This window comes from Acanthopagrus latus, chromosome 5 (assembly GCF_904848185.1).
Source record: "Acanthopagrus latus isolate v.2019 chromosome 5, fAcaLat1.1, whole genome shotgun sequence".
NCBI classification, from domain to species: domain Eukaryota; kingdom Metazoa; phylum Chordata; class Actinopteri; order Spariformes; family Sparidae; genus Acanthopagrus; species Acanthopagrus latus.
The window spans coordinates 19,095,573-19,122,576 of record NC_051043.1 but is presented as its reverse complement, the minus strand read 5'-3'; the positions used below and the strand labels follow the sequence as shown (position 1 = coordinate 19,122,576).

General features: G+C 40.4%; 4 protein-coding genes and 1 long non-coding RNA gene across 9 annotated transcripts; 3 read left to right on the top strand and 2 right to left on the bottom strand.

Moving 5' to 3' along the window:
• Positions 1–2,108: 2,108 nt before the first annotated feature.
• On the top strand, positions 2,109–14,234 carry malt1 (MALT paracaspase 1). 3 transcript variants are annotated; one of them, XM_037098909.1, is made up of 17 exons: positions 2,110–2,386; positions 3,540–3,706; positions 3,897–4,018; positions 5,444–5,591; positions 5,802–5,980; positions 6,613–6,709; positions 6,821–6,868; positions 7,607–7,630; positions 7,723–7,773; positions 8,326–8,529; positions 8,652–8,829; positions 8,981–9,052; positions 9,136–9,263; positions 9,809–9,958; positions 10,831–10,988; positions 11,189–11,314; positions 11,428–14,234. In XM_037098909.1, exons 1-17 carry the CDS (start codon positions 2,238–2,240, stop codon positions 11,917–11,919), a joined length of 2,493 nt encoding a protein of 830 aa, XP_036954804.1. In that variant the 5' UTR covers positions 2,110–2,237; the 3' UTR covers positions 11,920–14,234. The 3 variants fall into 3 exon arrangements, with proteins under 3 accessions (XP_036954803.1, XP_036954804.1, XP_036954805.1); XM_037098908.1 differs by having other exon boundaries at positions 2,109–2,386; positions 6,613–6,868; XM_037098910.1 differs by lacking the exon at positions 6,821–6,868.
• Positions 14,235–14,365: 131 nt separating this feature from the next.
• LOC119019927 lies at positions 14,366–16,901 on the bottom strand. Its single transcript, XR_005075186.1, has 2 exons — positions 16,469–16,901; positions 14,366–14,680 (listed from the first exon to the last, which is right to left on the bottom strand). It is a non-coding gene; the product is annotated as an uncharacterized LOC119019927 (long non-coding RNA).
• Positions 14,646–20,910, top strand: emb (embigin). Of its 3 annotated transcripts, XM_037098914.1 has the most exons (10): positions 14,652–14,778; positions 15,460–15,530; positions 16,910–16,987; positions 17,105–17,291; positions 18,038–18,120; positions 18,273–18,409; positions 19,531–19,692; positions 19,885–20,002; positions 20,095–20,125; positions 20,223–20,910. In XM_037098914.1, exons 2-10 carry the CDS (start codon positions 15,521–15,523, stop codon positions 20,281–20,283), a joined length of 867 nt encoding a protein of 288 aa, XP_036954809.1. In that variant the 5' UTR covers positions 14,652–14,778; positions 15,460–15,520; the 3' UTR covers positions 20,284–20,910. The 3 variants fall into 3 exon arrangements, with proteins under 3 accessions (XP_036954808.1, XP_036954807.1, XP_036954809.1); XM_037098913.1 differs by lacking the exon at positions 15,460–15,530 and having other exon boundaries at positions 14,646–14,778; positions 19,537–19,692; XM_037098912.1 differs by lacking the exon at positions 15,460–15,530 and having other exon boundaries at positions 14,646–14,778.
• Positions 20,911–21,263: 353 nt separating this feature from the next.
• Positions 21,264–24,614, bottom strand: mrps30 (mitochondrial ribosomal protein S30). The gene is made up of 5 exons (XM_037099264.1): positions 23,970–24,614; positions 23,438–23,583; positions 23,035–23,140; positions 22,041–22,217; positions 21,264–21,801 (listed from the first exon to the last, which is right to left on the bottom strand). The coding sequence occupies exons 1-5, from the start codon at positions 24,574–24,576 to the stop codon at positions 21,542–21,544; spliced, it is 1,296 nt and encodes a 431-aa protein (XP_036955159.1). The 5' UTR covers positions 24,577–24,614; the 3' UTR covers positions 21,264–21,541.
• Positions 24,615–25,264: 650 nt separating this feature from the next.
• Positions 25,265–26,905, top strand: hint2 (histidine triad nucleotide binding protein 2). Its single transcript, XM_037099265.1, has 5 exons — positions 25,265–25,439; positions 25,689–25,826; positions 25,992–26,096; positions 26,408–26,480; positions 26,577–26,905. The coding sequence occupies exons 1-5, from the start codon at positions 25,353–25,355 to the stop codon at positions 26,666–26,668; spliced, it is 495 nt and encodes a 164-aa protein (XP_036955160.1). The 5' UTR covers positions 25,265–25,352; the 3' UTR covers positions 26,669–26,905.
• The last annotated feature ends 99 nt before the right edge of the window (positions 26,906–27,004 follow it).

Genomic DNA, 27,004 nt, shown 5'->3' with positions numbered 1-27,004 from the left:
ATTCTGTACAACCCGCTCTCCCTCCTGAGCAAAGTGCCACCCTATTATTCCCCCTTTTCATCTCCTCAAACTTTTTTTTCTGCAACATTTTTTTTTATTTTTTTTTTTACATTTTTGCTTCTTTATTCAACTGATGTCGAATGAGCAATTGGCAAGAAAAAAGTTGACCACAAAAAACTCCAACACAAATAAATGATGAACAGATTTATGGAATTCACGGAAAATCAAATCATCTCTGGTGCAACGTTCTTCATCTGTAGTATCTATTGGTATTCTACAGTAACAAATGCAATGCAGAGCCAACAAGACTAAGCAAGACTGATGCCACACTAGCGACTGTAAGCTATACTTTTTTACAGAGTAGTTGTGGCAAAATGTTACAAATAAATAAGTGGGAAATAAATGCAGCTGCAGCATTTTTTCCACCTTGATAAGAACAAAAAGTGTGCACCAAAACACAAACCTTTTTTTACCTTTTTAATATGAAAGTGGTCAAATTAAAAATGACTGAACATCAGCTGTCAATGATAACCACCACTGTGATTTTTCTTTAAAGCCAGGGTTGAGGATCACACAGGTTGACTTGCACAGCAGCAAAGATTTGTACACAGCTGACTGAGCACTAGCGTGTGAACAACAGGGCTGGTAGTTTTCCACTCCACCCTTCTACCAGGGATGGAGTTAGCCTGTCTGGCCTGAGGGTGCAGTGAGGAGGGCATATTCTTACAGTCAACATGATTGTTTTATCGTTGGGGTTTAATATGTGTGCACATCGTTGTTAACCTTGTTAATCTTCCACTATCCACACCCGCATCCCACTACATACACTGGCTGGTTTCATGACAGTGCATGTCTGTATTCTAACCTGACCTGTTGAAAAAAAAGCAAAATGCAAAGAAAGTATATATATGAATGCTACACTGTACAAAAGTAAATCAGCTGAGCATTGCACTGACCTCTCTCTCTCACTCGGTGGAGATGGAGTGTGTTTGAGATGGTTCTCATGGGACAATGAGCAGGACTCCTCATTTGTAAATGTAAGTCCCCATCTACGAGTTGTTTAGGAAAATGCTGCAAGACTGTTTTGCTGTGAAGCTGTAGACATTTTTGTGAACTTCAAAATATCATCCAACTTTCCACTGGCAGGGAGTAGATGATGAATTTCCATTTTTGGGTGATTTTATCCTCTAAATTCTCAAGGTGTTGGCTTTTCAGTTTTAGGGGAACATCTTAGGCAGCCTGCAAAATTTAAGGTGTCCTTTCTCATCAGAATAAAACATTGAGGAGGACACTCAATCTACAAAACAAAATACTGACTATAAGAACAGTATTAATCAAATTTCCAGTTACTTGTGACACGATCCAGAGAGATCCCTTAAGATTCAAAATCTCTATAATAACAATAATAAAAGTAATGTTTGTTATTGTTATTATTATTATTATTTGTTTATTTGTTCATTTATTTAAATAATAGTATATATAAAATAATAATGAGAAGAAGAAGAAGAAGAAGAAGAAGAAGAAGAAGAAGAAGAAGAAGAAGAAGAAGAAGAAAAACAAAAACGGGGTACAGAATAACATTTTGGACAACCAGGATAAGGTTCATATCAACATATGAACGTACATGAGACAAAAATATAATTACAGAATGTAAAGACCACAAGGTTGTATTGTTGTCGTAAATAAGTACTCTTCTACTGTTATATTGTTATAACGTGAAACTATGTTTGCATGATAAAGTTTGAATTAATTAATCAATTAATTTAATTCTTCATTCATTCATTTTTGTTGTGTCGCAGGAATATGCTTCCGTAGTTATTTCAACCTTGCTTGTTCTCTGCTGCTTCCTGATGCCTAATAATGGTCAAACGTGCCCTGTGTTTGAGATATATGATTTTGTTGTTGGTAACTGAACGGCATTCAGTCTGTCACTGCTCTTTATTTATTTAATAAATAAAGTAACATGCAAGCCTGTGGACAGTATATAACTACAAACACAAATGGAACGTAAATCTGAACGTTTACCTCCGGCGTCTCATCTTGACGCGTATATACTCTTCGGCAGAGGCAGCTCCGGGGGGGAAACCCGGAGGGAGCGCAGTCACAGAGCAGTAGGTGTGTCAGTATCACTTTCATGTGTTCTTCCAGGAAGTGGACTTTTTTTCTGTGTCGATGTCAATTGTAACGCCAGCGCCTGCACAAAAAGCGTCGATGGTAAACTTTTCTTGTCTGCTGCCATGTCGGAGACTTTGGACCGGTCCACGAAGATCAACCTGATCAGGGAGCCGGTGGTGAGGAGGCTCTGCGAGGTGCTGGACAGATCCAGCAGCAGGGGATGGCGAAAACTTGGAGACATAGTCGGCAGTGACCGACGCTTCAAAGTCAGGTATGCTGGGATTAAAACCCACAGGATGCCACAGTCATAGTGTTCAAACAGTTCTGTTGTGTGTGTGTGTGTGTGTGTGTGTGTGTGTGTGTGTGTGTGTGTGTGTGTGTGTGTGTGTGTGTGTGTGTGTGCATCAGACATTATGTGATGCTGCTTTAGAATAATAATATCAGGTAAGTACTGACAGGTGGAGATTATGAGATATGAACACAATAGGTACAAAGGACACTGTGATGCTGATAAGAGCAGAAAGCTGCTTCATACTTCAGGTATGCACAGCTACTGTATGCACAAATATGTCGATTTAGTCATAGAATAGAAGTTACGAATGTGATAAATAAATGTTGTTACACTTTGAATTAGGGAACACATATTAACCATGGACCCAAGTCAGCGAGTTGGTTATCTGGAGAAACTACTCACATAATCGTTGTAAAATATGATCATGTTGGTTTTATGTAATAATGAGCCAATATGCTACGAACATGGGTGCTACTAATCATAATACTAATCATAATCAGCTAGTTGATTATTAATGTGACAAATGACAGAAATTAAAGGCCCAGTCTGTTATTTGCTTTTACTATATGAATAAAAGGTTTATTGTCACATAAATGGCAGAGATCATTCAAATACCTACAATCTATATATACTTTTTTTTTTTCAAACATTAGCTGTAAAACACCAGAACATGCTGATAAGTACATTTTTGGGGTGTTATTTCTCGTTTGAAATCATTAATTTTAGGATTTAAAATGATTGTGCAACCATATGAGATTTTTATGGTGCGATAATCAATAGCACGTTTTAACAGTATCACAGCATAAACATTGGTTTTGTTATTATTATCAGTCACCGTGACATTTAAATGAATCTAGATATGAATTTGATATCTTTTTAAAAACACTGGTGGAATTCAGTTCCCCAGATGAACAAACGTGCACAGTTTGATAACCATCTATTTTAATACTGCGGTTTATCTTAAACCAGCAAACCGCTCCAACCCTAGATTGACAGCAGTTTCCTGTCCTGTGTTCTGAATTTGTCTACCGGAGCTCATATTCTATTGTTAATCATTATTACAAGATCTAAAAAGCATCTAAGGCACAAAATAAAGCCTTGTGAATGATGTGCTTTCTGCCTTGTTGTCCAGCTCGGACGACATGGACGAGTGCTCTCTGAAGGTGCTGCAGGTGGAGGGCAGCCCGAGCCGCATGCTGCTGAGGCTGATGGGAGAGCGAGGCTGCACCATGGGTCACCTGGTTGACTACCTGCAAACTCTGGGCAACTCGGAAGCCCTGCAGTGCCTGAAACCACCAGGTAGAGTAAAACCACCAGAACCAGGCGGATGTATTTTTAGCTCGGGGGGAGGGGGAGATTTTGACTTACGTTCTTTGGGTCATAGTTACTTTTTATTGCCAGAGTTGTTCATCTTTGCTCTGGGTATTGAACCAATCTGAAATCAGTGTCATAAGTGTGATTTCAGAGTTAAAGTCTCCTCCATGTACAGCCTTGCAGATCTTCATTCAGCCACAGTCTGTAGCTCTGATATCTGGCCACAACCTGCGGCTCAGCTGCCACGCCGTGGGAAAATCTCCAGTACAGTACCAGTGGTTCAAGACCAAGGAAGAGGTGAGATACACACACACACACACACACACACACACACACCCACCCACACACACACACACACACACACACACACACACACACACACACACACTACCTACCACAACAACTTCATTTGTTCATGTGAGGTATTTTCATGTGTCTGCTGCTTTCATTCCTTTATAGTTTTGTTCTTTAAAGCATTTTACCTTTAAGTTTTAACACCATGCATCCAAATTGCATTTGATAACTAAGTTTTGTTTCAGGACTTGAAGGGAAAAACAGTGAGACACAAACTTCAGAGGAAGTCCCAGATTAACATGTTCAGGCTTGAAATCTTCTTCCGCAGCAGTACTTCTTTTTTTTATTTTTTATTTTTAATTTTCCTGGCTGCCAAAACAGTGCTTCCTCGTGGCTCAATCCTTCATCTGTAATAGTGTAGATTGTGTGTTTCCCTGGATGTACAACAACCATATGAGACACCCTGATGACAGGTCTGCATTCCTAGATTGAGAAACATGTCTATACCTTCTTTGTTGGTCCGTTTGGTTGACATAGTTTTGCAGTGAATCATCTTGTGCAAGCAATTCATCCCCTTCCAGACGTGCAGCTTATCCACAGCAACCTAAATGCAAGAAAACACCGGTTATTTAGTATTTTTAGCTCTCCAGTTCACAGCTCTCCCTGTGAGACTACTCACTGTTCCCCTTTTTACACTAACATCTTCTTTAGAGCTGATCATCTTGAGTTTATAAGGGAAAGTTACATATGTAGTACTTGCATATGTAGTACGTGGTCATCCACAAGCTTCTGCTTTTTCCTGCAAGTAACGAATCTGAATGCTATGTGTTGTAAAGGACAGCACTTTGTTTTGACGGTACTCTGTATCTTTAAATGTGATCATTTTGGTGACAAAATTGCTTTCTCCTCAAAAATTGTTCCTTTATATGCTGCTTGGCAACAACACTGCAACACAGAGAGACCCTGCCTTTGCCGAAATGCCATTTGAGGGTTCCTCCAGGTTCTTAAAATCCTTGAAAGTGTTTTCATTTTAGAACATTTTGACAAATTGTCGAAAAAGACACAGACCATCAAAAGTGCTTAAATGTATATATTTTATGCCAGAAAGGCAATTATGGTTCTTTTGATTCTCGGTGTTGTAAAGGTAATTAATGATGATGGGTGTGTCAAACTATTCTGTGTTGGTGCCTTTAATTTGTGTGCTGGGCCTGGAAAGTCTTTGAGAAATTCTTGAATTCAGTGTTTAAGAAGGTTTGGCAGCCCTTCTTTTTAATGAGCTCGCAGAATGGGGGGAAGGTGAGTGAAAATGACGTGAGGTACAGAGGCAAGATGTCAGCCTGCAGATGGGGGACTGCTCCTTCTCCTCCCAGCTACAATGATGTTACAGCTGCCATAATGATAGGTGTGATCACATCTCCACAACCTCAGGTGCCGAACGGCCACTCTCCAGACCTGGTGATAAGTCCAGTCCAGCTGAAGGACGCCGGCTTTTACATCTGCAGGGTCAACTGTGGAGATGCTTTAGAATTCAGCCAGTGGGCTCAGGTGGACGTCCTGAATGTCAACATGTTTTGCGGTAAGATATCCCAGTCTGTTTTCTCTTTTCGTTTGAACCACTTCTGTGACTTCACATATATTTAAGGTGTCTGCATTAGTTGCAGGACGGGCCACATTTACATTTTTAGAATAAGTGACTCTGCTAGGCTTGAACCTTCAGCAGCAGGCATCTGTTTGTTGGATGAAGTTGATAAAACACTTACAGTGCCTCCTCTCCTCCACCCACCAGGGCAGAGCTATCATTCCTTAGAAGGTCGGCTGAAGTTGGTGATCCAGCCACAATCGCAGCGGCTAAATGTTGGGGAAAACCTGCAGCTGGAGTGTGGAGCGGTGGGACGCCCGATCCCTCGATACCAGTGGCACAGAAATGGAGTCCCGATCCCCAGTGCCACAAAGAGGAAACTCATGGTGAGGAGATCGTTGTTACAGAGGTTTCATGATATTACGGTTACAAATATCAATGCCATTATTTAGTAGATTAAGGTAAATACAGGGCTTGAAATCTGTAAATATATGTATTGTTTTGAGGTGAGACATGACGGGTGAATAGGGTCAGATTTTTAAAGAATACAAATATGAACCCAGCGTTTAGATTTCAGGTTTGTTGACACATTGGAGTCAAAGGTTTTTTTGGAGAAGACATTTTGGATATCCCTTTTTATAATTCCATAAATGAATAAACACTGTCAACAGCTTTTAGGAGTAGGAGGTTGTTAGCGTTCCGAATATCCTCTAAAAAAAGTGTTTAGTTGGAAACATTGATGGTAAAAACTTAAGAAAATATGCCAAATATGTTGGAAAAATGTGCATTGACCCCAGATAATAACCCAGACTGCATCACGCTGCAATGTCAAAACTTAACATATGATTCGGGAGAATTAATTGCCAGCAAAAACTTTGAAACATTAATGTTGTGATTTCTCCTGGTTTGACCTTTTTTCTAATTTATAATGTCTGGGCTGTTTTCTCTAAATTGCTCCCATTGTTGCTCCCATTGGTCAGGTAGCATGGCTCAATATAAAAGTGTTTGTGTGTTTCAGATTCTTCACGTGATGCAGGATCAGCACGGCAGGTATCGCTGCGAGATCAGCAGCAGCACCGAGCGACTGTGGACCAATGAAGTTGACGTCGTGATCGGTATGTTGCGCTCCAGTGCTTTTTTTCTGCAACACTGTTATTGCAGCTCAGTAAAACCAGCTGTCTTGTCATTACGTGTGAGTGATTATTTGCTCTGCTCTTGGCTGAAAGCACCGAGGATATCTGTCCAGATTTCAGGGGCAATGGAGTGCTCTGAAGGTAGAGTTGAAAAGGGCCGGTGCATGGTGTACATAATAGCATTAGGGTTACGATTAAGTGCATGGAGATGTTGATCATAACGATTGTTCCTGTGACTGCATGTGGGACACGATCTGTATTATCATCGCGTTGGCACTCATTCACAGGGTTTGATCTGCAGGTTTCAAATGCATTAATTTTGATTTAACTAACATCATTACTCTCAACCAGTTATACCTAACAGGGTGGCTGTATTCTGGATGTGTCTGTCAATAAATCCCATGAAAATACCACAACTACAGTGAACTGATCCCACTAAGCTGATCCCAGAGCTGTTGGCTCTGCATCATAGTGTAAGAAACACAAACTGTTGACACTATCCACTAAAATAAAAACATTAGTGAGCCTCCGGGAGTCAAATGTTCCACTGTTAAGAATAAGTCTGAAACACTGCTATAAATAAATGTGTATTTATAGCAGCTCTAAGATAGTCCCCAACAAAATGAACTGATTACCTCCCTGAGATACACGGACATAGTAGAGACACATTGTTGGCGTTGGTGTTTTCATGGGATTCATTTACAATAGGAAAAGTAACACACAATCTCATAATTTGATTATGATTAGTTGATTCGTTCGGTTGCATGATTACTGGCCTTTTCTTTGACTAATCATTTCTTCCAGAATCAAAAGAATATGGTGTTAACTCTGATGTAAAATGTTCTTCTCACATGAAGCATTTTTCTTTCTGATTCTTAGATGATGTTTACGCCATCGGGGGAGGTAAGAGTGATTTCTACACATCCACTCAAACGCATATTTTCCTTACACAGCTTGTGCTACGTGATCATTTATTGTGTGCTGCCACATTGTAGGTTTAGGTTCCAGTGAATTTTTCCTCAACAGTATTCCAGAACAACTTTATGGTAAGTTTTAGTATATTATTAAAATATGATGTTCCCAACTGTGTGTTTTCTAATAATTCTAGTGATCGATTTGTTTTTTTCATGAGTTCCCTTTTAACCATGAACACCAAATTAAAGATGTGAAACTTTTTTATCACCCTTGTCATCATTTACACGAGTAGACAGAGTAACACTTTGCAGCATAATGCCGCCCAGTTACACCAAGTAAAACACACAAATAGCAGCAACATCCATGTCATCAGAGGAAAAGTACCCAGCTTCACAAAGGTCTGACGTATCACATGACATCAAACAGCTATTAATATCACTGGGTTTTGTATTCAGCACAGTAGGATCCACTTCCTTCCTGCCTACTTTACTTTGTTTTTCTGATCTGTTGCACCGCTACCTGAATGACTGGTGCATCCGTCACAAAAGCTGTGAATTAATGTAAAGTTCAGATCTTTGCTACAACAATTCAAGTGTAATACACTGTATGTTGTAGGCTTCATTGCTGCATATAGTTATGAGTTTAACAGCTCCGTTTACTCCCTCTCCCACGTCCCGTCCCAGCGACTGACAAAGTGGCCCTGCTGATCGGCAATCTATCGTACCAGAACCACCCGCAGCTCAAAGCTCCCATGGTGGACGTGTACGAACTCACCAACCTCCTGCGGCAGCTCAACTTCCAGGTGGTTTCGCTGCTGGACCTCACGGAGTCCGAGATGAGGAACGCCGTTGATGAGTTCCTGTTGCTGCTTCACAAGGGAGTCTACGGTATGTTGAGCCTTTACAAACCTGCTGGTTATAAATCCAGAAAAACCTCCCATCCCAAAGCATGACTCATGTCATTTTAAGTCTGATAAAGGAATGATTTAAATACACACGTCCTTCTGTAGGTCTGCTGTACTACGCTGGTCATGGATATGAGAACTATGGCAACAGTTTCATGGTGCCGGTGGACGCACCAAATCCGTACCGCTCAGCCAACTGCTTGTGTGTGCAGAGCATCCTTAAACTGATGCAGGAGAAGGAGACGGGCCTCAATGTGTTTCTGCTGGACATGTGCAGGAAGAGGTGAGTCCTTGAGTCAGCGCGTCATTCCTTTAACTTTTAGTCAATTAACTGTGATTGGACTCATTTTCACACTCATATAGAGCAGTTTAAAATACATGTAGGTAAAATTAACCACAATTTATGAAATCTTATGGATATTTTAATTTCCCAGGAATATCCATGATGACAGCACTCCAAACATTGTCCTGAGGGTAACAGCCAACATCGTCTTTGGATATGCTACGTAAGTCTTGACATCAGCTATCATCCAAAACTGAACTTACACACTTAACACAAAGTGTTACATTGTGTGTTTTGGCTGTTCAGGTGCCAAGATGCCGAGGCCTTTGAGCTGAGCTCCAGTGGCTTCACCAACGGTGTGTTTATCAAGTTTCTGAAGAAGCGACTTCTTGACGATGAGAAGATCACCGTGGTGCTGGACAAAGTCGCAGAGGGTGAGATAGCAAACACAAGCTCTACAAAATGCACAGATATGAATAATGAAAATTATAGTCTTCTATAGTCTTACAGTCTCAAATCAGAAATATCGTATCTGTGTTTGTGGCTGAGAAGATAATTACGTTACCATGAAAAATTGTGATTACAGAATTAGAAGATAATTTTGCAGCACTTGATTACGAAAATTGACAGTCTTACAGTCACCGTGTTTCTCACAGAATGTGTTTCAATTTAATTTTAATAGAAAGGCAATGAAGTTAATAAATTGTAGCTTGTCTTGCATTATTATTGACAAAATTGTATCTGTCTGTTTGATGGGCAATGAAGTTTCCTTTCCAATGCACTATTAATGAAGGACAATGACTTGAGGTTGTTTAAAATGCACTTGATATTAAACAATGTTCAGGATTTTAACAAGTTACATCTTTAACATTAGTTCAGGGTGGGTAAATCAATTGTACTTGAAGGTAATTGCCCCTCACAGCTTTACAAATGCTACTGGTCGGGTGCTGATGAGTAACTCATAATTTCTTGTGTGCAGACATGGGTCAGTTTGATGCTACAAAGGGGAAGCAGGCCCTGGAGATCCGCAGTAGTCTGTCAGAGAGGAGAGCTCTGACGGATCCTATTCTGCCCGGCGACAGCGCTGATCTAGCTCACGCTCACAGCCGCCAGTGGGCAAAGGCTCACGGTGAATATAAAACTCTCTCCGTCTTTTTTAAATATTTGTTTGCGCCTGCTGTTACTATACTGGGAAGTTCCTGTTTGCCTGAATGTTGACTCGCTCACATTACACACTTTAGACACGTGTTGGCTTCTCAGGGCAACCACAGTGTTATTGGAGCTTGGCACCTGGTTGTAGGAGGGGAAAACACTCAGCTATCAGCTCTTCCTTTATCATCAGACAATAAATATTTGCTTATGGAAAACAGAAGCAAATTACTTGTTGTAGTTTTGTTGTGGCTGTTAGCAACCTGGTAGACAACCTCTGAATGTGAATATATCCATTATTCCACACGAAAAGTTTGAAAAAGAAAAGTGTTTCTTATCCCTTTAATCATCTGATCATTGATGCTTCAGTTTCTTCTTGGTGCCCCTGAATCAATACTGTGTAAGATTTAAGGATTCAGACACCGTTTCCCCCTTTTTTTCTCATAATTTATTGTGTCTGAAAAACACAATTCAGTGGTAATTACAGTTTCAGTAAATGTGTTGACTGTTGAGGGTTAGTAGGGATGCAGACTATTATGTCGATATCTAATATATATCAGCAGAGATGTTCATTTCAGGCCAATCTGGTATTTCATTTGAAAGCTTTTATTGGCTTTATTAGCTATGATGTGCTGATATGATCATGCATCCTAAAGGGTGCCCAACTTCTGGATGCCCAGGCAAAGACAAAAACACTGAAATTAAACAGATAAACAGACACAAAGTGGATGTATCTCATGATGAATCAATGAATGTGAGTAAGTCTTTCAGACATGGAGCATGAAACCTGGTGCTGTTTCTTTAAGACACAACAATGTATGTAAATGTCTGTCTTTGTGTACGTTATTCCAGAGCTTCCTGAGAGCATGTGTCTCAACTTTGACTGTGGGGCTCAGATCAAGTTGGGCTTCGCTGCAGAGTTTTCCAACGTGCTCGTCATTTACACGCACATCGTTAAAAAGCCAGAGGACATGTCCTTCTGCCAGGCTCATGTCACCGACTTCTCACAGGTCAGCACGCTGTCATGAGCACTGGCGACTAGGAAAAAGCAGATAATTTCTCAGAACCTTGTAGAGAAGGCGGATAACCTAATCAGAATCAGCACAAATAATTGTAATATACACAAGTATGTAATTCTTTTGACAGCGGATGTTTGTATATGTGTTTGTGCATACTTTACATGGCCACATGTCTCGTTTCCTTGCGGCAGGATCTTGATGTTGATCCTAAAGAGATGAACAGGGAGACACCAGAGGAGACGGGGATCTACTTCCTGTCCAGCAGCCTGCCGCAGCACTGTCTTTACACCAGAGTCAGCTCACTGCAGAAACTCAGGGTAACAAACTCTACATGACTTGGCAGAGGAGTATTACTAGAGCCACTGAAAATGAAAAATGAATCCCTTTGTGTTTCTTAATACTGTTCCTCCTCTTACCCCTTGTACATCAGGAGGAGCTGGTCTTCACTGTGTGCCTTCAGGGCACCTTCAGGTCTATGGATGACGATCCCGTCCACTGGTCCAAAAGCATCAACATCGGCAAGCCGCTGATCGCAAGGCTGGACCTGCACCGGGCCATGAGGCGTAACAGCTGCCTGCAGACGTGCCTGATGCCCCACAGCCCGTCCCACAGCCCCTGTCACAGCCCCGGGCCTGAACACCGCCTCCACCTCCATCACGGGCTGCACCAAGCCCAGGACTACAGCCGCCTGTCGCCACAGCACCACTATCTGGACACGTTCGAGCGTCTGCAGGGTGCCGTGGGAGGCTGTGGGGATTCCTATTATGACAACCTCAGCCAGCCTCGCTGTGAAGATGCGTACGACTCGGCCGGAGGGCTTTCGAGCTCACCGGGCAGGCACAGCATCCCGATAGAGGCCACTGAGGACATCGCCGAGCTACAGACTGTGTTCATCAACAGTCTGCAGCTTCAGCAGCAGTAAAGCTCTGCTGGGTGTCATTAATACCTCTCAAAAGAGAAGCATTCAGTGTCTAATGTTGTATCTGAAATACTGCTGCTCTTTCTGTCACATGTTGTGGTTTGGGGAAGAAATTTTAATCAGACGAGAAAGATCTTCACTGACTGATTTATTTTTTATGCCTAAACAATCTATATAAACAAACCGCCTTCGTTTTCATGTCTAATTAACTGAATGAGCAAACACTTTAAGGGTCCTTAAAGGACAACACACTTTCATACTGTTTTATGTTGTTTATATGTGGTGGACCCTGCCACCTTTCAGCTTCAAACAGTTTTCTGTTCCCCCGAACAGCTTGTTTATTCAGTTATAGAAATGATACATAGTTCTGAGTTAGTATCATTACCTCATTAATACTGTATATTTTAAAATTCTGAGTTTGACTTTCTTCTCCAAAACTACACAGTGCCCCTTTAACAAGATTTTTTTAGAACATCATATTCTGCATTTAGTAGCATTATTTGTCTCAACAAGCTGTATACTGACTTTTTTACTTGATTTTTTTTTTTTTTTTTTTTAGAGTTTTTAAAATAAATATTTGAAGAATGAAAAAGCGCTTTTCATTAAACTGCCATATTTGCATCATAAGGTCTAATTGCTGCAAGCATGTTTTGCAGAGGCATCATTTTTTAAAAATAAATCTGACTTTTGACGCACAAAAAAGCAAAGAAACTGGACGGTGAGAAACTTTTTTTTAAAGCCACAATTGTACTCGTTTGACTAAATTCAAAAGTGTGAGCCAAACAACGACAAATTAAAGGAGGATTAGGATGTAAAAGTAGGAAGCAATCTGCTCTTTAAAAGAATCATAAATATTTGTTCCTGTTAGTTGTGTACATTTGCAAGAGCTCCCCCTGCTGTATAGTTTTTACAGATTTTAAAACGCAATTTACCAGAGGAGAGAAACTCATGGTTAAATACTCTGATCATAGACAATCAATCAGATTAAAAACCTCAACCCACTGAGAAATTGTCCATAGATCTATTATTATTCTAGCTGTCTCCTCAGGATGGCAGCGGAAGGTCTCTTTATTATGTCTCCGGACCTGCTGCTTGCAGTGACCAGTGTCATCAGCTCCTCTTATATCCTTGTTTGGCAGAGGTTCGTTCACTCCTCAGTGAAGCGTTGAACTTTCCAAAAGAGTTCCACTGTCACAGCGAACCCGCCTGCTGGGGTTTAACTCAGTGTTGGCTTTATTATCCTCCACAGGTCCATGCTGCTACTTTTGGATGATGATGATGATGGTGATAAACCACAGACACAGAGGCGACACAGTCCGCTGCACAATTGATTGAAAGTTTTTGAAAATGCAAATGACTAGACATGGATCATTGAATGTGTGAAAATTTCTTCTCTCTTTTTAATTGTTGTCGCTGAGCTTCTGTAAAGCCTGCTGGTACTCTTTCTAAAAATTCTGTTGTAACAGTAAATCGTGTCTTAAATTATCCCATGTTCAGTTCTTGAAATTGAGGAAATGGGCCTGAAAAGTCCTTGGATTTGAAATGAGTATGAACCACTGTGCAGCCCCACGTCCTACTTTCCCCTGATCTTACATAAGAAACCAGGAGTCCTGTGGCAGGATGTCCCACACAGAGACAGAGACAGCAAACTGCAGAAAACAGGAGAGGACAAAACTGGTTCAACTCTTTACCCTTTGTTGAGAAATGCTGGAGGAAGGAGAAAAGAAAAGAAAATAATTTTAAAGACAATAACAAAATGTACTTATGTGGAGAGAAAGGAGAACAAATGAGGTACAGAAACATAATGAGCACTAGAGAAGAAATGCATTACTTATTTTTTATGAATGCATCCGAGGATTGTGTGAGACTGTGTGTGCTCATGTGGCAATCATTGGAGCATTTTGAACATGTTTGCCTGCGCATCCACACATGAGGTTGTTTAGCTCCAAATATTATTCATGGGGCTGTCTCCAGAGCTGCCACTCAAGCGAAAGGACACCTAACGGAGTTACTCAAGCAAATGTGGGAAGACTCTTTGCTGTAATCTGCTCAAGTGAAATTTACACTTGTAGAACGCTATCTGTAATCCACTTAAAAGATAACATCTGGTTGAAGATTATGTCCAATAAAGCAGTGTTGAAGAGGGGAGTCAATTACACCAACAGTATTAGACTGGAAAACATGCCACTCTGTGAAAAAACAATTGTCTGTAAACATTTATATCACTGAAATGCTACTTTCTAGGTCACTGTATCTTGTGTAGTTTATTAATAAGATATTACTGACTAAAAATGGACAAATATGCCGAGTAAAATTGTATGTTAGTAGTTTCCACTTGTAGTTATTTACATGGGGGCAGGAAGGTCACGTGACCTTCAGCTGTCAGGTCCTCTCACATAACAGGATAGGACACCTTGCAGAAAGCTCCACAGTAACAACAACACAGCACTCAGGTCTGAAATAATGTCTTCTGTTTAATCAAAGGACACACACAGATCGACATTTTGCTTCAAAGCACAGGATTATTATTATTTTTATTTTTATTGCAATGCAGGACGAGACACTGCAGCACCACACCGAGAAATGAACCCCGTCTGAATGAATAATGGATGGAGTCGGCCACACACGGGCTGCAGGGTGATATCATGGCTGCGTCATTTGTGCAGCTGAGGGGGAGGAGGAGGAGGAGCAAGAGAATGAGGAGGAGGAGGAGGGCTGGTTAGACTATGCAGCAACGGGCAGAGAGAGGGTAGAGAACGAGTGCCTGCAGAGGGGACAGAGGGATAATAATCATGACAGCCTCCTGGAAGCAGCTCTTTTTTCAGATCCTGCTTCTCGTCTTCTGCAGACACATCAATACAAGTAAATGACCATTTGGGTTTAATTTTGACTGTGTGCGCGTGTTGTGTTCCAACCTTGTTCTGCCTTCTCTCTTTCCCACTAAATGATTTGCGACCTTGTGACGCTCAGAAGAAAAGTGTCACAGGATGTTCTCACCATCATGCACCACTGTCTCTGCAGTGGTTTAGTTTAAGAATGCGGCTAGTTGATGTTTGTTGTCTTATTTTGTCTTATTCTTAATCTCCCCCTAAAGTGTCACTGTCCGGATAGAAAATCAGTATTTACATCAGGATGGGACACTGAAACTCAGAGCCGTCAATTATTAAAGGATTCAAAATAAAAACGCTCATGAAAAAGAAAAAATAAGAAGATAAAATAGTTTTTTTTTTTAATATCGTTTTGATCAGAGAAATCACAGGTACTATAATGTAGGAAAACTGATAATTCAATTTAAAGCATTATGTTTTTCATTGCAGTACACATTTTGATTTAATATCTCATATCTTGTATTAAAGAGTATTAAAAAGGACAGGTTCATTGCTCATTTCTACAGGCTTCAGAAAATGAATGATGTATTTTTTTTATACAATAATGCCACAGCAATTTTGGAACAGAAGGAAGCCTTTTTTGGACTTATTTAATCTTTTTCTTCTATTGTTGTCTATTGTTCTTCTATTCTGTCCTTTATATTCCCCATACAAGAAATTGTTACAGCAGCACAAGGGAACAGACAGTTTGGGAGACAATAACAAAAAGTAGCAGCATGAGAGCAGGTATGTACTAAGAGAAAAAAAAGTAGAGTAGTCAAATAAATATATACTGAAAAAAATAACATGAAGAAAATAGAAATTATATATACAGTCGATGGATCTGTGTCAGCCTACATACACCTGTGCAATGTTCACTTAAATGTGCAATGTGCATAACACTTCCTGAGATACACATACAATGTATATAGTGTGTATTTGTTAGAATTTTTATGTTGGTTTTAGCTTGAATACATTTAATCTTCATCGTTATGACTCAAAAATAATGCTAAGCATCAATTCATATAAAGATCATTGAATGGATGAGCATAGAAACAGCCCAGTATGCCTTAACAATCACTTAGCACCCTAGGAACCACCTCACAACACCCCTACAACCATGATCCCTGCCAGCACTCAAGTCAACAACCTTTGCTTGCTTTTTTTTTTTTTTTTTTGGCATAATGTAGCCTGTTTTTACCACTAATGCTGTCAGCTAGTGTTAATCTTAATCGTTAAAGGAGCAATTTGTAAGACATGGCCAGAGTTTTTGTTCCAAAAAACTGAACATTATCAAGAATAAAGTATGTTATCGTGAAGAGACTGGTGAGAAACAACAGTGTTGAAGTTATGTCAAAGATGTTCATATTATAGATGTCTCTTTAAGATAGCATGCTAACCAGCTAACCCTGGCCAGTCTTGTCTCCTTATACCAGAGTAAGTCCAGTAGCTGCGTTAGTTTCAGCTGGGAGAGATATGCTATCCGTTAGCGTAATAAGTTGACACAATAAACTCAGAGAATATCAGTAAATTAAATGCCTCTTGCCTCCATTTTCCTTACCCACCGTTCGCTGTCTGAATTAAAGTTTTTGTCTTTAACTAAACTAAGACAAGCTAATATTCCTGGTTAACTCATCATAAAACACATTTCATTCAAACTCTATGTAAAACTAAGTCATACTCACCAAGGCAGTCTTGTTTTTTCTTTCGACAACCAACTATGGTTCATCATCCACAAAATCATAGTCGTGGTCGCATCTGCTGTGAATCACTTCCATACTGCAGCTCTGGTTGTCAAGCTAACCTCCGTTGGTCTTGGAGACTGTGTTCAGTCCCAGTTTGGTGTCCAGCCTTGTTCACTCTTTGGCTATAAAATTAAGTTGACCGGTCCTGGTCCAGACAAACTCTAGGGCCACTGGCGCCTCGGCTAACTGAGCTAATTAGCTTATGGAAGCTAGTTACAGCCAGCATAGCAAAGGCTAGCAAAGAGCAGCAGTTGTTGGTGATATGCTACCTCCTATGTTTTTGTAGCTACCTTTGAATTCTGGCTATAATCTACAGATTATATCATATTACGATACAGGCTTGCTGTGTGTATTAATATAAAGATTTTTCTTTCTTATCAGAGACACCAGGTCCGACACCTCCGCCACTGGTTCCCGACAGCCCCCTGCCAACAGATGTCAGGAGTGCTGTTCTGAAAGGTAACTGTTTTCAAACATCAGTCCATTTAACTACATGTCACATTGATTTGTCTGTATATCCTGTCTTCTTTAAGGCTATTGTGAGTGTTTGAAATCCCTCTATGGCTCTGCGCACAGGTGAAAGTCACACTGAAAAAAAAGTTGAATTGGTGAACCCTGTCAATCTGACACTGGAGTGTACCTGGGCCGGTAATCGCGACAAACAACCAAACATTACCGGGCTCTGGAGAAAAGACGGGGAGGAGATTGTGAACAGTCTCCTCACAGTGCAGCTGGAGAATGAGCAGTATAATCTCAGACAAGTGTACGTACATCATGTGTTCAGTATTCCTCAATCAGCTTCACAAAACAACAATAATTTTGGAATCCTTGAAAATGCTAGAATGAGAATGTGGTGTTTTCAAGGTCTGGGAAGTAAAATAACTTACTTTAATACTCACCTTCATTATACATTTTACATAAGTTCAGCCAGGTCAGGACACATTTTGAAGCATGAAACTTTTTAGTGTTTTCACAGCACAATAACATCTGATTAATATGATGAAGTGAAGTAATTATTTTTGTGTATAAATGTACAATATATGAGGTGCTGGAAAAGCTTGAAAAGCTTAAAAATGTTTGAAAAGTGCTTGAATTTGACCAAGGAAACGGTATAGGAACTCTATACCTCCTATCAGCTGTTTGTTGTTTTATCTGATGAATCAAATTCATGCATGTGTACATCATGATTTATGATAATATATAGTAATATGCATATTTTATTAGAATTTATACAGATGATAATATTTTATACACATTTTGATTATTATTTCAAATAGGGATGCACCATAAATATTGGCCTGATGATGGAACATTTTGATTATTGGTTATTGGCAGATAATGAAATTTTAGCATAAATAGAGCAGATTAAACAAAGCCACGCACAAGCATGCATGGACATGTAAATTTGGTTTGCCAGCTGCCAAAAATACAGAAAAAAAGAAGAAGAGCGAAAGAATCACTTTCACTTTTTTTAAAGTAACATTCAACAATCTATTTTTTGCTTTACAGGTTCAACATTATGAACGAAGAAAACCTTGGAAATTACTCATGCTCGTTTGGAAATGAAGCAAGAATAGACTTTGTTTTGGCAGGTACAGGTCACATCCACTTCGAGCTAACATTTGTACTGCTGTCAGCTCATATTCATATTAACCATCAATATTTACACTGTGTAACTATGTTTGAATGGTGCAAAATGCAGTCTTCTCTCATTATTATTCTCTTTGTCCGTGTTGTCCACCAGCTCCACATATCGGTGAGGTGCGAGATAAGCCCATTGTCGGCTACACTGGGGACACTGCAGTGATTATATGCAAGATGGAGGAGAGCAAACCAAAACCAAGCACCTGGAACTGGTACAGGACAAATGGTACAAACAAGGTGGGTGAACTGACGTGTTTTTTGTAGTTTTAAGAAAGATTTGAGACCTTTGAAGTTGTTCAACAACAAGGCAAAAAGACTGCACTTTTTAATTCCAACTGATTGTAGCTTCTGTAAACCTGTTTAAATATGTTCTTTCTTTCTTACCTTTTCTTTTAAATGATAGAGCTTAAAAGTAAAATCTCGTCAATTATTTAGTGGCTGGTTAATATATTATCATCAGAATATTTTCATCAAACAAACTGCAATAAGTGCCGTCAAAGAGTTGTCATTTCTAGGTTTAAAATGTAATTCTATATTTTCTTTCAATGATAAAAGAGCAAAGCACCTGTGTGTTAGTTGTGAACCCCCTCACTTCCTGTGGAAAATTTGATATCATACAGTTGACTTCTGGCATCACATTTTTTTTTTACCCGTCAGAAAGGAAGTGTGTTTGCTTTCCTTTTTCTGGCAGCAACCTAAACCTCAACTTCATTACTGGTATTGCTGGTGGTGTTATGGTTTGTGAGCAGTGCTTACAGTCTTGAAAAGCTCTTCAGCATTCACACTGTGCTTTGAATGACTTTCTGTTACTTTAAAGACTTCCTGCAGTAACATGCTGTCTAAAAATAATTTCAATTTCTCATTTTTTTTAAACCCTCACATGCTATATTTTGCTTTTTTACTGAAAGGGATCAGAGTAAAATTATTTTCTTGAAGGTCCCATTTTGGTACAGTATTTGAGATTTCCGTGTCATTTTTCTTTCTTCTTTTTTAAACAAAAACATAAATATTGTGTATTGTATGCACTGGCTGTAACTGCTCAGGCTTGTGAAAGCTGACCAATCAGAGCAGAGCTGGGCTTTTAAGGGATGGGTCCCTTAAAGAGACAGACAGAGGGTGAATAGTGGTGCTGCAACATTGAACATTATTGAAAATAATGTGATTTTTTTAAACATTAAAGGGTGTTAAAATGTTCTTATAGTCACACAAAATGACATATAAAACTTCAACCTGGCAATGAGCAAAATGTAGGGTCTTTAATCCTAAACCCTTGAGAACACAATAGAAACGGCCACAATCGAGATGAGAAATGTATTTTATTTAACACGTCTGACATGCAGCACTGACATCTGTCCCAGGAGCAGATTCTAACTGCTGCAGAGCCTCACCGGTATGAAATCATAAATGAAGGGGAGAAGACCAAACTGCTGGTGCACAACCTGACAGAGACCGACTCCGGCTTGTACTACTGCGCTGCAGTGTACCCCATCGGCACCACGATGGGCCATGTGGAGCTGAAGGTAAGTGAATACGTAGATATATCTTGTAACCCTTTGGAGGGGCCCAATACCTAGGTCAGGAACCACCAAGGCAAACACCTGCACTGTAAGTAATGATGCATCAGCATTGGTCTAATGCGGTCATAACATAATGTCTAACGGTATTACGATATGGTTTTGAATGCAGTGTGATTCTGTTACTGTTACTTGAAGGTCATCACCTTCTTCGAGCCTCTGAAGCCCTTCTTAGCCATCATGGTGGAGGTGATCGTCCTCGTCGCTGCCATTTTGCTCTACGAGAAGAGTCAGTCCAAGAAGAACTATGCAGCAGGTAGTCAGACAGCGCACAGTTGCTCCTGTTCATGTCAGTGTTTGTTGCAGTTATGTTGTCTTCTAACTAGAAATGATCTGCCTAATTCGCAGGAAATGAGACAAATGACCAAAGTAACACACTGTGAGTACTAAGGCAATGAGCTAGCTTTTCTTTTTTTATGTTTTGATGATGATGTATTTGCTGTTTATCATGATACCTTTGTTTATGTCTTCATCAGGACGCAGGGAGAAAATAATGAATCAGAGGGAAGTTCTTCAATGAGACAACGGAAAGTCTGAATCCTTTTGGTGGATTGCAGTTTCTTTAAAACTTGTTTTGTTTATGTTCAAATGACAGAGCTTAAAAGCAATATCTCACTCTATCTAATAACTAATACAATTCAAATATTTTCAAGTCAGCCTTTAACACACAACATGACAGTGTTGTCATGATCCCCAAAAGAACAAAGCCTTCACTTGTTTTTTTAGTCTTGAACCCCTCACTTCCTGTGACAAACACATCACTATGCGTTCCTGTTGAAACGGAAGTGTATTTCCTTATTTTTGGCAGCACCTTCGACACCCCCACTACTTCTGTTTTTTATGCATTATGGTTTGTTAGCAGTGCCTTACACTCTTACACTGTGCTTAAAACAACTTTTTTTATCATGTTTAAGTTCATTCTTGCAGCAGTATGTGCCAAACATGCTGCATATTACCTTAATAGCATGTAATATCATATATATAATCATCATAAATGAAAATGCTTATGTGTCTCTTTTCATGTTAATGTAACAGAAGATGGTCACAAAGAGCATATTGTCTGCTAACCACGACTTCAACTGTGTCTTTAGTTGTCAGCCTGAATTTAATCCATAAGGTGTGCACTGTATATGTAAACAAGCAAAATTAAAACTATACAGGTCACTGTTACTGTGTTTGTTTCTGTTACAGCCAACTTGCATAGCACACTTTATCTTAGCTGGTATGGAAAGAGATGTATAGTAATGTCACTCTAGTCAGATGAAAGTTTGATTTTTTTTTTAAACCTGGTGATTTAGACTTTAAAGACCTCCTGTCGTAATCTCTGCTCAAGGCTATATTTGAAGCTACTAGCACCCACACTGCATTATGGGTAATGTAGTCTAGATATCTATGGTTCTGCTGCATCAATTTGGGACCTATGTTTTATGTACTCCATCACAAGTCCATATTACTCGTTAAAAAGTCATCATACGTTATGCTTTTTTGTAGGAAGCACCGACAAACACAGTAGAGCATCAATTTGAAAAGTAAGGTTTTATTTTTTTGCACAACTACAGTCTGCACAATAATAATAATAATAATAGTTTTTTTCCCAGGATTTTGTAACACAGCTGAACACAAATGTTTCTTCTTATATTTTATACAATCTGGCAAAGCTTCCTCATTTTATAGGCTCTTTAAAAGCTCTTTGTCTTGATTTTTCTCATCGTTCAATGCCTTGAAGAACATAAACTCAAGGATTCATTTCCTCAAGACATTTCTTCAAAGAGGAAAATACTGACTCCTAAGACCTCTATGGCTGGTTCATGAGGAACTGAACCAGGAGCTTGATGACGTTGTCGTTCAGACCCACCACCTCTCCGTCCTGCACACTGTCGTACAGACGCAGGCTTTCAGTGCCCCACAGGAGGTTCTTTCTGGGGTTGTTGGCATCGGTCTCTACAGAGAGGGCCATCGTGTTGAGCTGGTAGCAGAAGAAGGAGAAGAAATGGCCGTCTGTGATCACAGCCTGGGACACGAAAGGCCTGGTGACATCCTCATAGTTCCAGAATCCTGCAAGAAGCGAGAAGGAAGGTCAATTTGAACATTGTTAAAATATAAACATGTATTCAGCCAAATGTGGACAGTGAAATATCAGGATATTTTGAACACTGCACTGCTGAAATACAGTCCTGTTTTATTATATATTTAAAAACCAGGATATCAACTCATATTTTAAACATATAACACAAAAGGACAAAAAAAGCTGTACAAGAGAGAGAGAGCATGTCGTTTCTGTGTTGATGACTCACCTTGGTACATGGCCTGGGCTCCCGTCCAAGCAAAGAGGCTGGCGAGTCCATTGGCTCTGAGAAAGACCTCCACCTGATCTGACTGCTGCCGCCGACCCATCCGGTCTCTGTGGTATCGGTCCGGCACCAGGTGGAACTGGGTGTGACCATAGCGTGCTGGGTCTGGTAGCTTAGAACCTGACAACCAGACCAAGAGGATGGGGTTAATTTACACAGAACCCGCTGAACCCATCGTGTTTCCACTTTTTTCCCACCAATATTACACGTTTTACATTTTTATTTTTAATACTTGATAATATTTTCAAAATTCTCATCTCTGATTAACAGCAAATCATTAAATCTTTTTTTTTTTTTATGTTACCATTTACGATAGACTGTCTTAGCTGGAAAAGTCAAAAGTCAAAAGTGCAACAATAAATCAGTCGATCAGAGGAAAAAAACCTATCAGCAATCCTTAATCAATATGGTTTTTGATTATTTCAGATTCTAAAATGTTACAATTTTAATGATTTTTTCTGGTCTTACATTAAAATTCACTTAACATCTTTGGGTTTTAGGCTGTTGGTCGAATAAAACAAGAAATCTGATGTCATAAGTATTGGTTCTGGAAAAAAGCGAAGGGCATTTTGATATATTTTATCAAACAAAGAATTCAGCTTGCAGCATCTGCATATTTAGGGCCAGGTTACTAATCTAAGCAGGACATCACTTAACTCTGAACATGCAGTATACAAGAAAAGGAAAACGTGTTAACCAAGTGGGAATGTTCTCTGAGAAACAACCATCTCATACTCTCTGACTTAGAGAAAAGTACATTAATTCAAGTACAGGGTTTTTCATTCATTTGAATGAACAATCAACATCTGCATGATGGAGTCCCCTAGTGACAACAAGAGGTAACTGAACAATAAGTTTTCAACTGATAACATGTGGCCAACACACAACATGCTAAATAAGCCAGTGGATGGGACTGGCCGGTTGCATTTTATATTACCTGTGAAGATATTGTTGACATACTGTCTTCTGAACATAGGCATAAGGTTGGGAGCTGATGTGATCTCTGGAACTTCTGCATCATAGCTGGCCTCCAGAGGGGCAAACTACGAGATTGGGGGAAAAAAAAAAAGACAAAAAAAGACAAAAAGTGATTGGCACATGAGTGACATGAATGACATTAAACAGAAATACTGATACTTTCTCTCTCTTCTGTGAGATACATCACATAAGTGTGTCATGGTCAAGTTCTGGAACAACTATTAGTGTCCTTAAATGTGTTATGATTTTGAACAGAGGAATGAAATATATCAATCACTTGGCAAAACCCATAATCATAACGACTTTGAGAATAAAAAAATTCAGTGAGATTTTCTTCTACGTTAACTCCAAATGAGTTCTACCTCTGGCAGCTGTTGAGTTATCCTGATCTGAGTGTGTGGGTGGTCATCAATCTGGAATCTGTATGGCTCTAGCCGGCCTCTTCGGTGCCCCCTTGGGATGATTCTCTTTCCCCTGTTCCAGTAAAAGTTAACCTGGGGATTAAGATCTGACAGAGAAACACAAACAATGTGACTTGCAGGTACTAAACATGTCATGACTGCGGAAGAACGCTGACCCACAGACTGCGCAGTGATACAGCTATTGTGATGTGAAGCTAGATACTGTATGAGATTGTTGGTTTATGTTTTATCATGAAATGTTTCTCAGTGTCAAACCTCACTATTTTTTTTTTTGCAAGTCTGGGAGCATTAACTATTAAAAGCTGGCACAGAGTGTCTGGTTAATTTGTATATTTGTTAACACACAGGCACATGCAATGTATTACCTAAAATGTAGTAGAATTTGCAGAAGCAACATGTCCTGAAATTATGGCTTTAAAAGGCAAAAGTGGATTACAAGGCAGCTAACTACACCGCAATCACTCGTCCATACCTAGGCTGCAGAGGGGGATCAGTGGGTTGTATTTGGCCAGACTGTAGGTGAGACCAGACACCAGGTTTCTCAGTACAGGTCCGACCGTGAGCTCCTGTTCCCTGTACAGGTAAGGTTTGCGTTTCTTTTGGTACCAGTGCTCCTGTAAAATCACACGACTGATCATGGAGCGGATGTCCGCGAACGCATCATTTTCTATCCCGGCTACTGTGGTTTGAGCTGCGGCTGGTGGCGAGCCCTCCTCCCCCCCGGTGTGCTCCTGGCCCAGGGTGAACTTTTCGGGCAGGCCCGGGATATATGCGGTCTTGGTAAAGTGCTGGTACCATCTGTCTGCGTCCCGTGCGAAAGTCTGAGGGTAAACCACAAATTTCTCCCGCTGGATACGAGTGATGAGGGCGAGCTTCTCCTCCACTGGAGACGCACGTATCTTTTGCACATGTTCCTCCACCTGTCGCTGCAGGGCAGATTTGCTCTTAGCCGTGAGAGAGGGGACGATGGGGGGATACGCCGGGTCCTTGGCCGCAGCCTCGGTCTGGACAAGCCTCTGGTTTCTAAAAGGAGGCAGGTTTTTGGGGAACAGCAAGGGCAGCCGTGTGCGGGCCGCCATGTTTCTCGTTTGACTTCAACTTCCGGTCCGTTGACATATGAACCAGCAGCCACTCACACGAGCGCCCTCTACTGTGCGGGAAGTCATAGCAAAAATGAAATTAATTACACTTTCGACCATGTTTCTGTCTATGGATCTACCCCCGTGAAGGAAAAAGGACACGAAAAGCGAATTATTCTAGTTTATCTCAGTTAAAGGCCATTTAAATATTGATTTACTATCACGTAGCTAATGTTAGCAACATAGCTAGCATTGGAGAACGTTGAGGCTCTTGAAGCGAGCCTGGAGCCCGTTTATAGTGCCGCCTTCGGACGCACTCAAAAATATTGTAAATTTGAGAATAGCACAACAAGACGACTGGATGTAATAGGTTTCAAAGAGCCTAAATGATCACGTATAGGTAAAAAAGTGAGGCGACGATGAGTCATGGGGTAAAACCAAACAATCTATGGCAAAAGAGTCAACTTTTGGCCCATTAAGTTATGTTGTAGTTAAATATTTTTCCGCCTGATCACGACACTGGATCAACTTTCCCCTTCTTAGATTTATTTCTAATAAAACAATTACTTAATATTTCTTAACGGTGTTCCGTTTTTCAGTAGCCTATTGTAAACGGAGAAACGTATTTGAGACATTATTCAGGACAGGGCAGGTAAACGTTAAGTTACAAGGGGTTACGTGAAGGCAACATTAACATACGGTGCAGAGTTTGGTCTGTGAACGAGATTGTTGGACAGTGGTGGGTCAAAACCTGACCTGCAGCTAGTTAGCTAGCTATGTCTTTGCGACAGCTTTTGCGGACGGGGTTGGTCGGGACCAGAACGGCTCACCTCAGTCGTTTGCACCGTGTTTGTCGAGCCGAGGTAGCTGCTCTCAATATAACCTGTTTTGCTCTCTTTCTCGTGAACATTTCCCTTTCGTTAGCTGCAGCAGACAACAGCTATCCTGCTGCGAGCCCTGGTGGTGGCTGTGGGAGACCTGCAGAGCCCCACCACCAAGAGGTTCGGTTCACTGTGCTCCCTCATAGGGTGTTTTGACATGTGTTGTTTACATGCTGGCAGCAGATAGCAGCTCAAAGCTTTTGTTTTCTCTTCCTCTGTGTCATGTGTCAGAGAACCCTGTGCACCAAAAGTGACGAGGTGAGGCTGGCAGAGGAGGCCAGCAGGAAGTATGGCTCCCCAGCCCCAACCATCTTCTCCAAAGTGATTGACAAAAGCATCCCAGCAGATATCATTTATGAAGATGAGAAGGTAAACAAACAACAGCAGTGTTCAAAACATGTCGGGACAGTGACATTTGCCCCATTTCACGTGGAGTCTGTCCAGAGATAAACAAAACATATTCTTGATAAGAGGACTCAGATTGAATATGTGCAAATCAACACTTCATACATGTTGTTTTTGTGTGTTTATCAGTGTTTGGCTTTCAGGGATATCAGCCCGCAGGCCCCAGTTCACTTCCTGGTCATTCCAAGGGTCCCTATTCCAAGAATAAGTGAGGTCAAAGATGATGATGTTGAGGTAAATGCACTCATCCATTATCTATACCTGCTGATCCATGTCCATCCATCGATGTGTCTTGCTGCAGTCTTCAATCTAATATTGAAGCGTTGCAGCAACCACAAGTCAGTTTTATTCTTGTAGCCTGTTTCACTAAATAACAAGAGGTGGTAAAGATTAAAACTACTACTATCCAGGACAAAGGCTGACCACCTTTGCGGCAGCCAGCAGGGATCAGGTCTAAACTGGTCCAAACACAATCAATATTTTATCATTAAAAACAATTATAGCTGCTACACCACCAGCTCAATTATAATCTTTTTTTCTTATAGCTCTTAGGACATTTGTTGGTTGTTGCCAAAAATGTGGCGAAGCAAGAATCTCTAAATGAGGGCTACAGAGTGGGTAAGCTATTTGATTTAGTTAACGACCATTGGCACATAATACAGGCTGTTCATTTAATTACACACTGAGTTATGGGTATGTTTCTGTCCTCCACAGTGATCAATGATGGAAAGCACGGTGCTCAGTCAGTTTACCACCTTCACATCCACGTTCTGGGCGGAAGACAGATGACGTGGCCACCAGGATAACCGGTTCATCCCCGTGATAATGTTTCTGTTAGTCTTTTCAGTCCCTTTGCATTTTCAGGCTGCTTTCATGCATTTAATCCCACAAGCGTGACATAATATATGATGGGTGTTCTTCATCCAGGCGTATATATTCTTAAAAACTTCACCACACAGAACATGACTTGTAAATATGTTGATCTTGAATAAAGACTTTATGTTGGATATGGCTTCAAATAAAGGCACTATTTCTAATATGGAGAGCTTGAAAATTTGATTCGGTTCTTTAATCTGAGTCTTTTCAGCATATAAAACAACTGCCAGTTATACAATACAACCATGAGCTCAATCTAGAGAGCA

Bases quoted from the DNA above. Each gene is read 5' to 3' on its own strand.
- malt1 (XM_037098908.1), top strand. From the start codon at position 2,238: ATGTCGGAGACTTTGGACCGGTCCACGAAGATCAACCTGATCAGGGAG. The intron at 5,981-6,612 runs GTGAGGAGATCG...TGTGTGTTTCAG, and splicing joins CCACAAAGAGGAAACTCATG to ATTCTTCACGTGATGCAGGA. The intron at 8,530-8,651 runs GTATGTTGAGCC...GTCCTTCTGTAG, and splicing joins GCTTCACAAGGGAGTCTACG to GTCTGCTGTACTACGCTGGT.
- emb (XM_037098912.1), top strand. From the start codon at position 14,709: ATGACAGCCTCCTGGAAGCAGCTCTTTTTTCAGATCCTGCTTCTCGTC. The intron at 14,779-16,909 runs GTAAATGACCAT...CTTTCTTATCAG, and splicing joins CTGCAGACACATCAATACAA to AGACACCAGGTCCGACACCT. The intron at 17,292-18,037 runs GTACGTACATCA...TTTGCTTTACAG, and splicing joins CAGTATAATCTCAGACAAGT to GTTCAACATTATGAACGAAG.
- mrps30 (XM_037099264.1), bottom strand. From the start codon at position 24,576: ATGGCGGCCCGCACACGGCTGCCCTTGCTGTTCCCCAAAAACCTGCCT. The intron at 23,584-23,969 runs GTATGGACGAGT...TTTCTCTGTCAG, and splicing joins GATCCCCCTCTGCAGCCTAG to ATCTTAATCCCCAGGTTAAC. The intron at 21,802-22,040 runs GTGAGTCATCAA...CGCTTCTTGCAG, and splicing joins AGCCCAGGCCATGTACCAAG to GATTCTGGAACTATGAGGAT.
- hint2 (XM_037099265.1), top strand. From the start codon at position 25,353: ATGTCTTTGCGACAGCTTTTGCGGACGGGGTTGGTCGGGACCAGAACG. The intron at 25,440-25,688 runs GTAGCTGCTCTC...GTCATGTGTCAG, and splicing joins ACCGTGTTTGTCGAGCCGAG to AGAACCCTGTGCACCAAAAG. The intron at 26,097-26,407 runs GTAAATGCACTC...TTTTTCTTATAG, and splicing joins TCAAAGATGATGATGTTGAG to CTCTTAGGACATTTGTTGGT.